Consider the following 15,067-nt stretch of genomic DNA (forward strand, 5'->3'; position numbering starts at 1 on the left):
CTGGCTTAGATGATGCGATCTGATTGTGATGATTCACCATGGCAGCGAAATTACAGCACTTTGAATCGTTCAAGATCTAGCTGGAAAAAGGCGCTATATAAATCCGAAATTTATTTATTTATTATTTAATATTTTTTTGTAAAACTGAAGCATCATATGTATAAAAGAATATTTGAATATTAACTGTACATCATACATACCGATTCGTGATACCCAATCGTGCTACAGTTTATGTGGTTTAGGAGGCAGAGAATTTTATTTCAATTTTATATACCCAAAAATATTTTTTGAATTGAGTGAAAATTAACACTCTCTAGCTCTAATATAATACACATTAATGTTTTTAAGGTCAATTCCGAAAATATGGTAAGTTTTCTGTCTTCATATTGTTAATTCTATACCTGATATGTTGAGGTAATGTACATATCTTCGTATTTCAAAATGCCTACTTCACAATCGATGGGCGAGCGGGCTAGCGAATCGGAACCATACACTGACGTTTTAGTTCGATAGCCATGCTAGCGACAGGCGGCCTGGATTTGAGGCCCACCTCTGCCAAGTTCAATTTTTGAGATGTATGTCGTAGGGAGGAGTGCTCGCGAATCTTGTCCTTTAAATAGTTTTGTTTTGATTCCAATAACTTAATTGTAACATTATTTTGGCGGATTCTCTCATTTAATAGAGTTCGTTCAGCATTAACCGGAGGCTCTTCGGAGTAATACGCGATTCTGTGTTGAATGACTATTTAAACTTTACTTGCTGTTTAACTACCAGCACGTATGGGCATTCACTCGAATCTTAAAAGTAGTAACTGTGAATGTGACATATTATAATAACGAAACACAATTAAAGATTATAAGAAAATGTGTTTTAAAAGTATAATGAATTTGTAATATCCGTTAGTAATGCAAATCTCCACTTCATTCACATAATAATATTTTTTCCAGATCTCTTCAGCTGATTATCGGCCGAACTTTTCAGTCTTTCAGGTAAGCTTGGCGGAGAACCCCACGTTGTATCCTGAACACATGCTTATACTTTGATCAGCTCGTAATCGGCGGGAATTATTAGGCTTTTACCACTGCGCCGAAAAGTAGACCCACGTTCAGAAGGATGTAATTAATCTACCTGGTCTATATTTTGTGTGTTAAAGCAATTAGACAACGTACATGACTTCAAATAATAATTTGTAATACTTCTGGCAAGATGTCACAAGACAATTCTTCAAATAAAATATATTGATATTAATCCGCGATGTTATAAGGCTCGCCGATTACGAGCTGATCAAACTATAATCCATTTTAAACATCTCTACCAATTTAATGACATAATTGTTGCAGATTTTATCAAGCACTGCAAGGCACCTCATTTTAAAATCCTAAAATGTTTAGAAACATATTTCGAAATACTCAAAAAACAAAATATAAATATAAACAATGTTTATATACATTTCACGGAGCGTGGTGTAAAATGAAAACATCAAGAACAAACGTGAATAAAATATAAATTAAAAGGAAAAATTAAAAATTAAAATTAAATATAAAAAGGAAAAATTAAAATTAAAAATAAACATATATATAAATATAAATATAAAATACATAAAACAGCGTAATTATGTTATAACATAATTACGCTGTTTTATGTATTTTATTACACGCTCTACTATCTATTCTATTACCTCCACGACCCATTATTCAAAATCGCGCACTGTGATTTGTTGAAACGCGTCACGTGAGAGCCCATTATTCTGCAATAATGGGTCGAGCGCCGTAACACATTCTACGCACAGCATCACGCTTGGTTACGCGTGCAATATTTCCGCGATACGCGCTGTCACTTACGCGTACTCGCTCTACCTTGAAGTAAACAACTTAAAATATTTGTGCCAAAAAATGATATTTTCTCTTTAAATCGCACTATTTTCTGTTAATAGAATAGAAATAAAGGGTGCAGCATTATCCTTTACACGCAAATAATATGTCCTCGGCAGTAAAACGTTTAATAATGGGTTCGGCTGCGCCTCACCCATTATTTACGTTTTACTGCCTCGGACACATTATTTTCGTGTAAAGGATAATGCATTACCCTTTATTTCTTAAATAGTATCGAGCACTATCTTCAGCTGTTTTGATTAACTATATATTATAAATATAAATATAAATATAAAATTAAATATGATAATAAAAATGAATATTATGAAATAAATATAATCATTAATGAAATGAATAGTAAGTTCACCATTTCTCATCATGCATTCGACCCAAGGTCCCATGAACTAAAATCTATACGGTATCCTTTGTAGTCTGAATTCACTGAATTAACTAATATCAATAACGTCGATTATTAACCGATGGTTAACACCACGGTGTGAAAAAAGCTTTGTTTTGCTAATAATTTATGCATAATTTTAGTTCATGAATGGTTAGCGTAAAATCTGCTTTTTATGACATCGCATTTTAGTTGTACTTACGTACTTCAAGACTATAAGCAAATGAGGTAAGTAGATTTGTTGGTGTCATTAAGGGAACTGGAATGAGCGTTTTGAGCGTTTCGACAGTATTTTTGTGGGACATGAGAGCACATCAGACATATCGAATTGCATTCTGAATACAAAGAATGTCTTTCTGATATCAAATAATTTTCATTTTTTGAAATTCACCATATAATACAAATTTTATGACAAATGATTAAAATTTGATATTTTTCACATTTTTGATATATCGAGGGTTGACAAACAGAAGGCCTTAACTCAATGAAATTAAAATGAGTAAAATAATATTTTTGCATTGAGATGTGACCAAGTATTATTGTGCTATAGATGCAATAGGAAGTTGAATTGAGTTAAGGCTTATGATTTTAAGAATCTGTGGGTATTACAGATTATTTTGGTACCAAAATCTTAACATGGCCAAAAGTGAGTTAAGGCCTTCTGTTTGTCAACCCTCGATATAACAGTCCTCGAAGTAAATTTTATAAATCTAATGACATATTCTTAAAGTGTATGTAGCTGGGAGGAAAAGCCGATGATCAATTGAAAATTTTGACCTTTCATATTGAAGATATGGATTTTTTTCCCAAAAAGACCTAAAATTTCAATTGATCGTCGGCTTTTCATCCCACCTACATACACTTCAAGTATAAATCATCAGATTTATAAAGTTTACTTCAGTACTGTTAAATATCAAAAATATCAATTTTAATGATTTGCCATAAAATGTGTATTACATTGCGAATTTCAAAAATCAAAATTATTTGATATCGGAAGGACATTCTTCGTATTCAGAATGCAATTCGATATGTCTGATGTGCTCTAATGTCCCACAATAAATACTGTCCAAACGTTCATACCCCACCCCTTAAGCCCAAAACACTTTCAAACCTTTGTTCCAAGATTTGGTCACGAAACGTTAGCATTCTTCCTATAGTACTAAGACATGACTGACCCTCAAAAGTATACATTTGTTCTCATTCTTAAACAGATCAGCCGTAAAATCATGTTTGATGTAATCGCGTTCACTCTTTGTGGCCATTTTATCAGTCCAACCAGTCACTCACGTGCACGAATTTGGCGAATCCATTGGGCCCTTCACACGCGGGTGCAAAATATCGCACCCCGGGTTCGCACCACTCCAACACGTGAGATCACTGCGGGCATACCCTGTTACATCCATCGCAAACGATTACCACATCCGCGCAGTTCAATACACAACTAGCTTTGCTTCATTGTCTCATGTGACAGGTGCAAGAACCAATTAAATTGAATTAAAAACGACAACTTTTTAAGAATGTCCTGATATTTTCTTGGTCTTTTATCGTGAATAAAATCGTTTGCAATGATTTCCCCCATTATTGCTAAGCGCACTATTAACACAATAATGTAATAATTTGAATTTATACATTTTAATTTTAAGGCCATCCAGATAACCAACATGAAAAGGCGTTGCGTCAGAACACTCTTCGTAGTCATCGTTTGCCTCGTTGCATGGCAATTATGTCTTTTTATCATCAATGAATCAGACTTGGGATCTGATGGCGATGGCTTACATCAAAGGCTACATAAAATCGTTATCAAGCCAGATGAAGAACGTGTTACAGAAGAAACAAATAAGAACGAAGAAGAAGTAAAGGATGACCATTTTGATAAAGTGGTACCAGATAAGATTAGGAAGATAAGACCAACAGCGTTCCCGGGGAATTCCTTTATCTCTCCATTTCATAAACATTGGGATGTCAATTGTTCCGAGATTTTAGGTGGTGACAATCAGATTGTAAGGGAAACTACAACGATGCTGGACCAGCTTCGAGATAAAGATGGATCCTTACCCATACCTACAGATGAAGAGGTTAGTATTAGACTTTGATCTTGGTCATGATCCTCTTCAACATCGTTGTCGTCTTTGTCTCTTTCCTCCTCCTTCTCTTGTTCTCTTCTTGTTCCTCTTCTTATATGTTCTCTTTCTTCTGCTTTCTCCCCCTCTTCATCTCCTCTTTCTTGTTTTTCTCCTTGCTCCTCTTCCTTCTCCTCCTTTTTGACTTACTCGACGATTCCGGGGATACTGACATGTAAAGGCGCTTCACTAGATACAAAAAGTTTCGTTCATAATCCTCCATTTTTTTGCCGGGAAATCAGTTCTTCTGCTCCTGACATCCGCGCCAATCCAATATGCAAGTTAAGTTTATCCGGGGACCGACTAAAAACTCTAATACTCATTTCACTGATATTGTAGTTGTCAAAATTATACGATCACGGTTTTGACGAGTACGTCGTGGCTAGCTATTAAAAAACGTGTTTTGCATGATATCTGTAGATTGTTTTCTGTAATCTCTATTTTTAGATAGAGAAGTGGATGGATGATTGCCGCGAATTTACAGGAAAACGACATTATCTAGAAACACCATTGTCAGACGAAGAAGAAGAGTACGGTATCCTGTAGCATTTATCATTACTACTCATAAAGAAGTCGTCCAGGTAATGTGTTCCTTATTTTACTTTGAAAACATTTTCTTAACTGAAGATAGTAACGTAACCCTTGGGAAGCCAGACGTAAGAGAATCTTATGTGTGTAGAAATTCCTCTCTTGTTACGATATTTCGCACTTTGACTGGACATGCTCGAGAAATAGGCATACACGCAGAACGCTAGTCAGTCGATGGCTAGCTATGATCGAATTTGGTGTTGAAATTGGCAACATTTCACTTCATAATTAATTTTCTCGGCCAAATGAAAAGCAAACATTTTAATTTCTTCGGTAAATGTCAGAAAACAACTACAATGCTTGGTTCTGTATTTCTTTTCAAACCCTGGTGTTAAACTTATGAGTGAAATTTAGGCTTCTAGTGTAAGATTTTCGCTCGTCGCTTTCGCATCTATACTTATCACAGCGATAGCGATTCCAGACGACAATTAAATATTCAATGCCACAAAATACATTTTAGAATATCCATTGCTATCAATAATCATTACTTTGATTAATTAATCACCGAAAGTTAGTAATCGAGAAAGGTATATTATTTAACCAAATAATATATCCAGATGATAAGAAACGATTGGTTGAATCATTCACGTGTCAAGCGATTTTGCTCGAAAGTTGAGATTTCTTCAACTCGCCAAACCGATGTCGTTTTGGCCTCAGCGATTTGTATCGTTTGATCGGCTTGACGCTCCGAAAAGGAGAAGTAAACACTGAGCATGCGCGAGAAGTGCTTTTCTACAAAAGCTATCGAGTATAAATTCATATTTACTTTCTCCTTTCTAATACAGGTAGAGCGTCTATTACGATCAATTTACCAACCACAGAATGTGTATTACAATACAATACAATACAATAAACGGAATTTATATAGGGCCTTAGCATAAGTATGAACAAAGCGCTTTACAATGATCTTAAAAGTACAACTTACACTACATCTTAGGCTACACTTAATGTACAACTTAATTAAAAATAAAAACTTAGTTTGGAAACAAATAGGTTTTCAGGTTAGATTTAAAAGTGGCCAGACTATGTGAAGTACGAAGTTTTAAAGGTAATTTGTTCCAGAGAGCTGGCACAGAATTGCAGAAGGCATTATTCCCATATGTTGTGTGAGTTCTTTTACATTCAAGCAGACTGCCATCAGCATGTGATCGTAGGAACATACCATCAGAAAATGTGTGAGATTTTAGGAGATTTTGTATGTACAGTGGTGTTGTTTCATGTCTACTTTTATAAGCGAATGTGAGTAGTTTGTAGGTAATACGCTCATTTATTGGAAGCCAGTGAAGCTCTTTCAGCAGAGGAGTGGTGTGTTCCATACGGTTTGCCTTGAAAACAAGTCTGGCAGCTCTGTTTTGTATCTTTTGTAGTTTTTGTGTTTTTTACAGTTGTTCCATATAATAAAGAGTTACAATAATCAATTCGAGAAATAACAAGTGAGCGGACAGCATGGTTGCAAGTATCTTTATCAATATAACAGCGAATGCGTCCTATATTACGAAGATGATAATTTAAAGAGCGAGAGACAGCAGATATTTGAGATGACATAGACATGGTTAAATCAAAAAGAACTCCAAGGTTGCGTACAGAATCAGATGGTTTGATAATTGTTCCACATACATTAAGAGTTGGTTCATATATATATTTCAAATTATATGCAGAGCTAGCAACAAAGAATTCGGTTTTATCTTCATTCAGTTTAAGCTTATTTACATTCATCCAATTCTTGATTTCAGCAATACATGATTCCAATTTGAAAAGAGCAGTTACACTATCTCCAGGTATGCGGGGATTAAATTCTGTATATATTTGCGTATCATCTGCGTATATGTGATAGTTCAATCTGTGTTTCTGGATAATTTTTCCAAGTGGGTATGTGTAGTAGCTAAACATCCCAGGACCTACCACTGATCCCTGGGGTAGGCCAAATTCCATTGTTTGAGTTTTAGAAAAATCACCACCTATACCAACTTGGCTATTGCGTCCTTTGAAGTAGGAGAGTATCCAGGATCGCACGGCTCCATTAATGCCAAGAGATTTTTCAAGTCTATCATTCAAAATATCAAAATCAATAGTGTCAAAAGCTGCACTTAGATCTAATAATACAAGATAAACAGCTTTTTGTTGTCCAGTGCACATAGAATATCATTTTCACTTTCAGAAGAGCAGTTTCTGTTCCATGATTAGGCTTGTAAGCAGATTGGTAAGGCTCCAGCAAACAATTTGTAGACATATGGGAAAACATCTGTGACATAACACATTTTTCCATAATTTTTGAAAAACATTTAATATTGGAGACAGGTCTATAATTTTAAAGTTCATTGGGATCCAGGGTTGCTTTCTTTATGATAGGGGTGACAATAGCTTGTTTCAAGGAGTTGGGAAAAGTGCCAGACTTTAGTGATATGTTAATAACTGTAGTTAAGGTGGGAATAATTGATGACATGCATTGCTTGAGTAGCCAGGTTGGAATAACGTCAAGAGAACAATTCTTATTTGGTAACTTGCATATAATTTTTCTGACGATTTCTTCCTCTACCAAATTAAATTCTTGCATTGACTGTATTTGATTGAGTTCTTGAACTTCTGTATGTATTCGGATGTTATTACCATTTTTGTCCAGATTATTTCGGATTTTGACAATCTTGTTTTTGAAGAAGTCGGCAAACGAATCGCTAAGTTCTTTATATGAGTCACATGATGGTAGAACTTTGGCACCCTTATTGAGAAGTTTATTTATAATTTGAAAAACCTGTTTGTTGTCAGCGGCTGCTAGTTGTTCATTATAATAAGATTTCTTGGCTTCGGTTTTCTTCAGTGTCATGTTTTTGCCATTTACGTTCTAGATGTCGGCGAATGCGATGTGCCTCTTTGATTTCATCATTGTACCAAGGTGATACTGGTCTTACTGTCCTGATTCGTGTTGTTGCTGGTGCATGTTTGTCAAGGACATTTTGTATGGTTTGTTCAAATAAGTCATAAGCAAAATCAGCATTCATGTTTTCATTTAGTTCAAGTTTTGACAAATCCAGATTCAGATCATTTATGAAAGATGGCATATCAATTGTTTTATATTTGCGAGATACAGATTTGATTTTCTGAATTGGTGGTTTCTTTTTGCACACATCGAAATGTATAACATAATGGTCAGAACTGAGACATTTGCGCACATTACAGTTCTTAATTACTCGTATATCATCATCAGACCTCGTTATAACCAAGTCAAGAGTATGACCTCGTTTGTGAGTTGGTTCCAAAACATGTTGAGACATATTCAAACAAGATAAAATAGATATGAAAGATGCAACTTCAGATTTATTGCATTCACCCGGATGCCAAATCACCAGCAGCCTATCAAAGAGCTATACGAAAGCTTGTCTCTTATTTTGACAATGTTTTTATCGCTTCGAAGGTAGAAAAGGTTGAATATTACGGTTTTACTAGATTATTAGCTGATATTAACTGTATGGCAGATTTAGTTCAACATCATGTGAAATGGAAATACGTAATCAATCTATGTGGTCAAGATTTTCCTCTGAAAACCAATTTAGAGATTGTACACCAATTGAAAGCTCATAATGGCCATAATGACATCAATGGTATCATCCCACCACCGTACATTGTGCCAAGAATTAAATATCCACCACCTTATAACCTCACCGCATACTTCGGGAACGCGTACTACGCAGCTACGCATGAATTTGTTGATTTTGTTATTCACGATAAAATAGCGATAGATTCATTAAAGTGGGCGAGAGATGTCTGGAGTCCGGATGAACATTATTGGGTGACACTCCAGAGGGCGCTTTACACTCCTGGAGGATATCCAAATGGAACGTGGGATTCAAACGTGCGGTTTATCAAATGGGGAGATAACCGCAAGATCCCTAAATGTCGAGGGAAAGGGAAATATGCAAGGGCAATATGTGGGTTTGGTGTTGGTTATCTAGAGTATCTTCATCGCCAACCCTTTTTATTTGCTAATAAATTTTATTATTCGTATGATCCTATTGCGATACAATGCTTAGAAGAAATGCTGGATTACAGAACATGGCATCCTGAGCTGTCAGATCAGTTAGACGATTTCCCAAGGAAAGATTATGTCTGGCAAAGTTATGTACCGCCCAAGAGAAACGATTTACAATTATGATCAAATCCAGTGGCATAGCCAGGATTTTGGAACCGGGGGACCACAACTTGTAAATGTACCGAAGAAAATATTTTTGCCGAAGGAAGTTGTGAATTGTTGAAAAAGTGAAGAGCAAAAAAATAAAATAAAAGGATAATAGGCGCTAGCAACCTAAAAACGAACATGTTTAGGTATAATTGCGTTTGTTTCACACAACTGAAAAGCCTTTTTACCATAAATTTTTCAGCCTCTTTTTCTGTAATAATTCTATTTCGGGTAAAGAAATTGTAAATTGCCTATTGTGCACGTATTTGCCTATTTTTCACCAACACCTTTCGTGAACCGACAGCCTTACACAAACCGACGGCTCGTGTTTATAAAGCTCCCGCCACATCACAATAAGACTATTGAACAGTGCAGTGGTTGCATGGGGTTCACTCAAGCATTAAGATATACCAGTCCCTTGCCTTTGTTGATAAACATTGAGGCGGGGTTCGAACTCACGGCGCACCACGCCGCTTTGGATATGCTCTATGAGCCTAGCGCCTTAGACCACTCGGCCACTTGTCTTGATGGAATCCATTTGAAACTTATTTGAAGATATAATCGCAACTACAATATAGGCCTACCACGTGACAAGCAAAAGCAGAAAACGTACTATATTTTGGAATTTTATTTGCCTAAAAACATTAATGTGTATTAATAGCGCTCAATTGTTGTTAATCCGACAATAAACATGATAAATGCGCGTCTATATGGACAATACATTATATCGATTTTGACATGTGCTCGCACGGTGTCGGTACATTTCCATGGTCAGTAAAATACTATAGAGGAACCTACCATTTTTCTTGTATACACGTTCGATGTTTTTATCAATTACATACAAAATCCATCTTAGACCCCAAATGTTTTTTCAGGAAATAAAAGATTAGATTACCATAAAAACGAAACAGTAATCTTTTGCCGGGTCTAATGTTATTTATACATAGAATTTTCAACGTTTTTTCTATCCTTATTCTTGCTCAATTAAAAAATATTTTTGCGTATATAAAATTGAAATAAAATTCTCTGCCTCATAAACAACATCAAATGTGCCACAATTGGGTATCACGAATCGTTATATATGATGTGCAGTTAAAATTCATATTTTCTTTTATACAGAGGATGCTCTAGTTTTGACAGGAAAAATATTTTCTTGAAAACCCTCTCACTCGGTTATTTCAAAACGCTAACCACGCTTCCCTAGAATGTGCAATAATTTAGCATTAAAATTTTTCTTATTCTAACAGCAAGCGTTTCTAGAATTAGAATGCAGTATGGCGAAATGTGGTGTAGATCAATTCTTGGATTCGGCAACAGCTATATAGCATGTGACCCATTGTTATGTAAATAGCGTATTGTTATTTAAATTTGCGCCCTGACTTATAAGTTATAGCGGGCGGTAGTCATGTTATGCAGACGGGGCTTGCATCCATGCCAAATTGATCAGTGAATACCTATAATAATCATCTATCCATACTGCAGTTACTGTCCGTTTTCCTATACACAATACACAGTGCTCTCACCATTGACGCGTGACCCCTACAAATGATGTATGTTGGGAGAATGGACACTTGCCTAGTTAACATCACTGTGTGAAAAATAACCAGCCAATATTTTATTTATTCTCCAAAACTTCTAGCAAATATATTTCTCTAACATGACCTAAAATTACAGCTAGGTTAGATGTTCAGAAATGGTCGTACTTTTGTAAAATATGAGTGAGGGCAAGGCATAGCTAGCCAACTCCCCGTGTTATTTGAATGGAGATTTGACCGAAAATATTGGTATCGGACCGCTCACTTCTGAAGGATGCCACAAAAAACCGGTAAAAGCTACATTTAAATTATTCTAAATGGGTTCTAGAAAATAAAGTTTTGTAACATGTCCTAAATTTTTAGCTAATTTAGGTGTTTGGAGAGGGTCGTACTTTTGTGTTTTAGGAAGGACATGTAAACGACAGATAACACCAAAAATATGAAGAAATTATTTCTAAACCGTGTTAAGTCAAAAATCATTATGTTGCTCATTTTCAAGAATGCTGGTTTACAAAAAGCACGACATTGTCTGATTTCGTGAACAAAGCCACACATAACATTGTTTCCTTTCGTTTCCTTTATAATCGGTTACCCAACTGAAGCTATGAATACCAGCTTTATTGCGATATCGCACATGAAAACAGTCACTTGTGCACAACCAGAGAAGATCCGATTTAATCAGTTGAGCTGTTTCAATGAGTGTTATCTTGGTTTAATAGCTTTTAATGGGGTTAAGTCCTGCAAAGGTCGAGATGAATTCTACTGTAGACATGACTGCATCATGCTGTATTAACTATAAGCTGCAGTGGCGTAACTAGGGCTGGTAGCGCCCGGGGCAAGAAACAAATTGGCACCCCTCGACCCTACCCCCCCCTCTCCGAGAATATCTTAGAAATTTTGGACAAATAAGTCCTACCACTAATTAATGTTGGTTACTAGAAGTTGAATATCGGGCTTAAAATGTTCTTTTTATGTGCTGAAATGCGCGCAAAGCGCGCGAAAATTTTGACTTTGGAGGCATGGAGGGGCGTAGAATCGATGCTGAATTGGTCAATTTGGCGCCCCCTAAGGGTGGCGCCCGGAACACGTTGCCGTCCCCTAGTTGTGCCACTGGGGATGATAAGCTGGTATATTTCGTATACCGTTTCGTTATAAAAATTAAACCCAAATATTAAATGTATCAAGTGTACAAACTTTGTGAGATTTACATGCCTTTTTATCGTCTGAGGCGACTGAAGCTACAGCTGAAGCTAGTTGGTGATACAACGGTGGCCGCACCCGGCTGCATCATAGAATCCTAATCCAATAATATTGCTTTTTATCAAATACATTTGAAGCAGGGAGAGCTCTGAAGAAGGGAGACAATAAAACTGCTAAGGAGCTGAAGAAAGATTTTCATAAGCGTATTAGATTACATAACAAAGTAAGGAAGTTGGAACTGTGAAAACTGGAGGATGCCTCAAGCGGCAAAGCTCACAATAATTTTAGAAGGAATCCACACCAGTTTGCTAAGAAACTTCTAAACCAAGATACAAATAGAAACCCAACATTTCAGAAACCTGCTGCAGAAAAGTACTTCAATTCTGTCAACAATGATAAGAAACGTGGCTACAAGTATCACCCACTGAAAGGGATGAAAAGACCGCCATGTCCTAAACAACCCTTCAATACCAAACCACCAAGTCTCACAGAACTGACCGATTATCTTATGAAACGAAGAAACTCCAGCGCTCCAGGAATCAATCGCATCCCTTAGTGTTGAAGAAGCGCCCTAAAACAACAGAACTCCTCCACGAAGTAATCTGCAACATCTGGAGAACGGGTGACATTCCGATGAGTTGGCGGGTGATGGGAGAAACCATTCTTATTTCCAAAGATGAAAATACATCTGAACCTGCCAACTTCAGACCAATCACAATCAAGAATACAAGTGGTAATCTTGGAATGGGACTCCTAGCTCAGAGGACGATAAGCTACCTGACTGAGAATGAATATATTGACAAATCCATCCAGAAAGGGTTCATGGAGAAAATAACGGGATGTGTAGAACATACTGAGGCACTTTCCGAGATACTCCAAGACGCCAAAAAGAATGGAAAACCGAGTGTGACAACGTGGCTTGACCTACAAAATGCATATGGTACCTTGCCACACAACCTCATCCAGTTTGCATTAGATTGGTACCATGTTCCCGACCACATCAGGAAGATGATCTTTAACTATTATGATGAAAGCTATCTATGTAAAGACTAAGGAATGGGCAACAGATTGGATACACTGCAGCATAGGAGTATTCCAGGGATGCCCACTATCTTGCATCCTATTCCTGGCAGTATTCAATCTTTGTCTTGATCTTCTTGACCAACACAGCCATCTGGGGTACTGCATGAAGGATTCATCCTTCAAATCTTCAGTCAAAGCTTATGCTGATGACCTTACTCTAACTGCAAGAAACCCAGAAGACTGTCAGAAACTGGTCATAGTCGTTAATGACTTCCTGAGGTGGACTCGATCAATGAAGGCAAAGCCAAGCAAATGTCGATCCCATGTGATGAAGTGATTTGTCCCAAAAAAGAAACAAAAGCAAGAGGGACAGAAAACCCAATATGTGGCATACGATCCACAGTTGACAATAGATGGAGAAGAGATTGCGTATATCCACGACCAACCCATGCGATTCCTCGGCAAGCTTATCTTTAAAGATCTGAAAGATAAGGAAATCAGAGAGTCTGTAAAGCAGAAACTAACAGACATGCTGAAAAAGACAGACAAAAGCTTACTCAATGGAATCATGAAGATGTGGATATATATAATAATGCAATCCTACCCAAAATGACATGGGAGTTTACCATCTACAACTTCCCATCGAGGGCTTGGAAGCTACCTGCACCAAATACTTGAAAAGATGGGCAGGAATAAGCAGATGTACCACCAACAGTGCTCTATATATACAGAAACAGGAAGAAGTATGGGCTTCACCTTAAAAGACTCACCACTTCTGTAAAATGCATGCAAGTCACCAAGCACCATCTCAACAAGTATTCTATTGATGGAAAAACACAGACTCTCTACAAAGAAAAGAAAAGCAATCAAGGTGGAATGGAGTCAGAGAACTTGAACAAAGAGAGCGACATCTGATACTGAATGAGATGTGCAGAAGTCAAACAGACAGAGCAATTTACAAGTTCGATTTGAACAGCAACTTTCATTTATCACTGATTTGTTACTTATTTTGAAAAAACAAAGAAATTTGAAGCCATTTAGAACTAGAAATTTGATTTTCGAGGTTTCTGTGGCGCTGTTTCGGTTCTCACCCAAAGATTCCATTTAAAAAAGGTCATGTTCTCACCCAATGACCCCATATTTTTTACATTTTGCTCTCACCGAATGCCAAAAATCCTGCTCTCACCCAATGACCCCATTATTTTTTACATTTTGCTCTCACCGAATGCCCCTTAGTGCGAAAGTGCCAGCCCTACACCTATTTTATCCATTTCAAATTGAAGTGCCACCCCCCCGGGACTTAGCACGCTGGTTTACGCCACTCATGCCAGCTGTTCCTACCCCGAAAGTAGGATGGAGTGCCCAATCTCTGATGATGATTTAATTAAATCTATCTCTGAGGGAAGCGGGACGGTTCATACTGCAGTTACTGTCCGTTTTCCTATACACAATACACAGTGCTCTCACCATTGACGCGCGACCTTTACAAATAGTGTATGTTAGAAGTATATTGCGTTTGCCTAGTTAACATCACTGTGTGAAAAATAACCGGCCAATATTTAAACTATTCTCCAAACTTCTAGCAAATATATTTCTCTAACATGACCTAAAATTACAGCTAGGTTAGAAGTTCAGAAATAGTCGCACTTTCGTAGAATATGAGTGAGGGCAAAGCATAGCTAGCTCATAGCTAGCCAACTCCCCGTGTTAATTGAATGGAGATTTGACCGAAAATATTGAGCTATATTGGTAACGGACCGCTCCGTTCTGAAGGATGCCACAAAAAAACGGTACAAGCTACATTTAAACTATTCTACGAAATTCTAGAAAATATAGTTTTGTAACATGTCCTAAATTTTAGCTAATTTAGGTGTTTGGAAATAGTCGCACTTTTGTGTTTTAGGAAGGATATGTAAACGACAGATAACACCAAAAATATGAAGAAATTATTTGCAAACCGTGTTAAGTCAACAATCATTATGTTGTTCATTTTCAAGAATGCTGGTTAACAAAAAGCAGGCCATTGTCTCATTTCGTGAACAAAGGTGCACATACCATTGTTTCCTTGCGTTTCCTTTATAATCAGTTACCCAACTGAAGCTGTATTATAGCACCTCATAGCGGTACCGCACATACACATGTGCACAACCAGAGAAGATCCG

At 36.9% G+C, this 15,067-nt stretch overlaps 1 protein-coding gene across 1 annotated transcript; it reads left to right on the top strand.

Moving 5' to 3' along the window:
• The first annotated feature begins 3,929 nt into the window (after nucleotides 1–3,929).
• Nucleotides 3,930–12,438, top strand: LOC140171843 (N-acetyllactosaminide beta-1,6-N-acetylglucosaminyl-transferase-like). Its single transcript, XM_072195176.1, is given in 6 exon segments — nucleotides 3,930–4,343; nucleotides 4,836–4,919; nucleotides 4,922–4,969; nucleotides 5,762–5,800; nucleotides 8,287–9,090; nucleotides 12,238–12,438. Coding segments are annotated over 6 exon segments (1,590 nt in total).
• Nucleotides 12,439–15,067: the final 2,629 nt, after the last annotated feature.

This window comes from Amphiura filiformis, chromosome 2, assembly GCF_039555335.1.
Source record: "Amphiura filiformis chromosome 2, Afil_fr2py, whole genome shotgun sequence".
In the NCBI taxonomy this organism is placed as follows: domain Eukaryota; kingdom Metazoa; phylum Echinodermata; class Ophiuroidea; order Amphilepidida; family Amphiuridae; genus Amphiura; species Amphiura filiformis.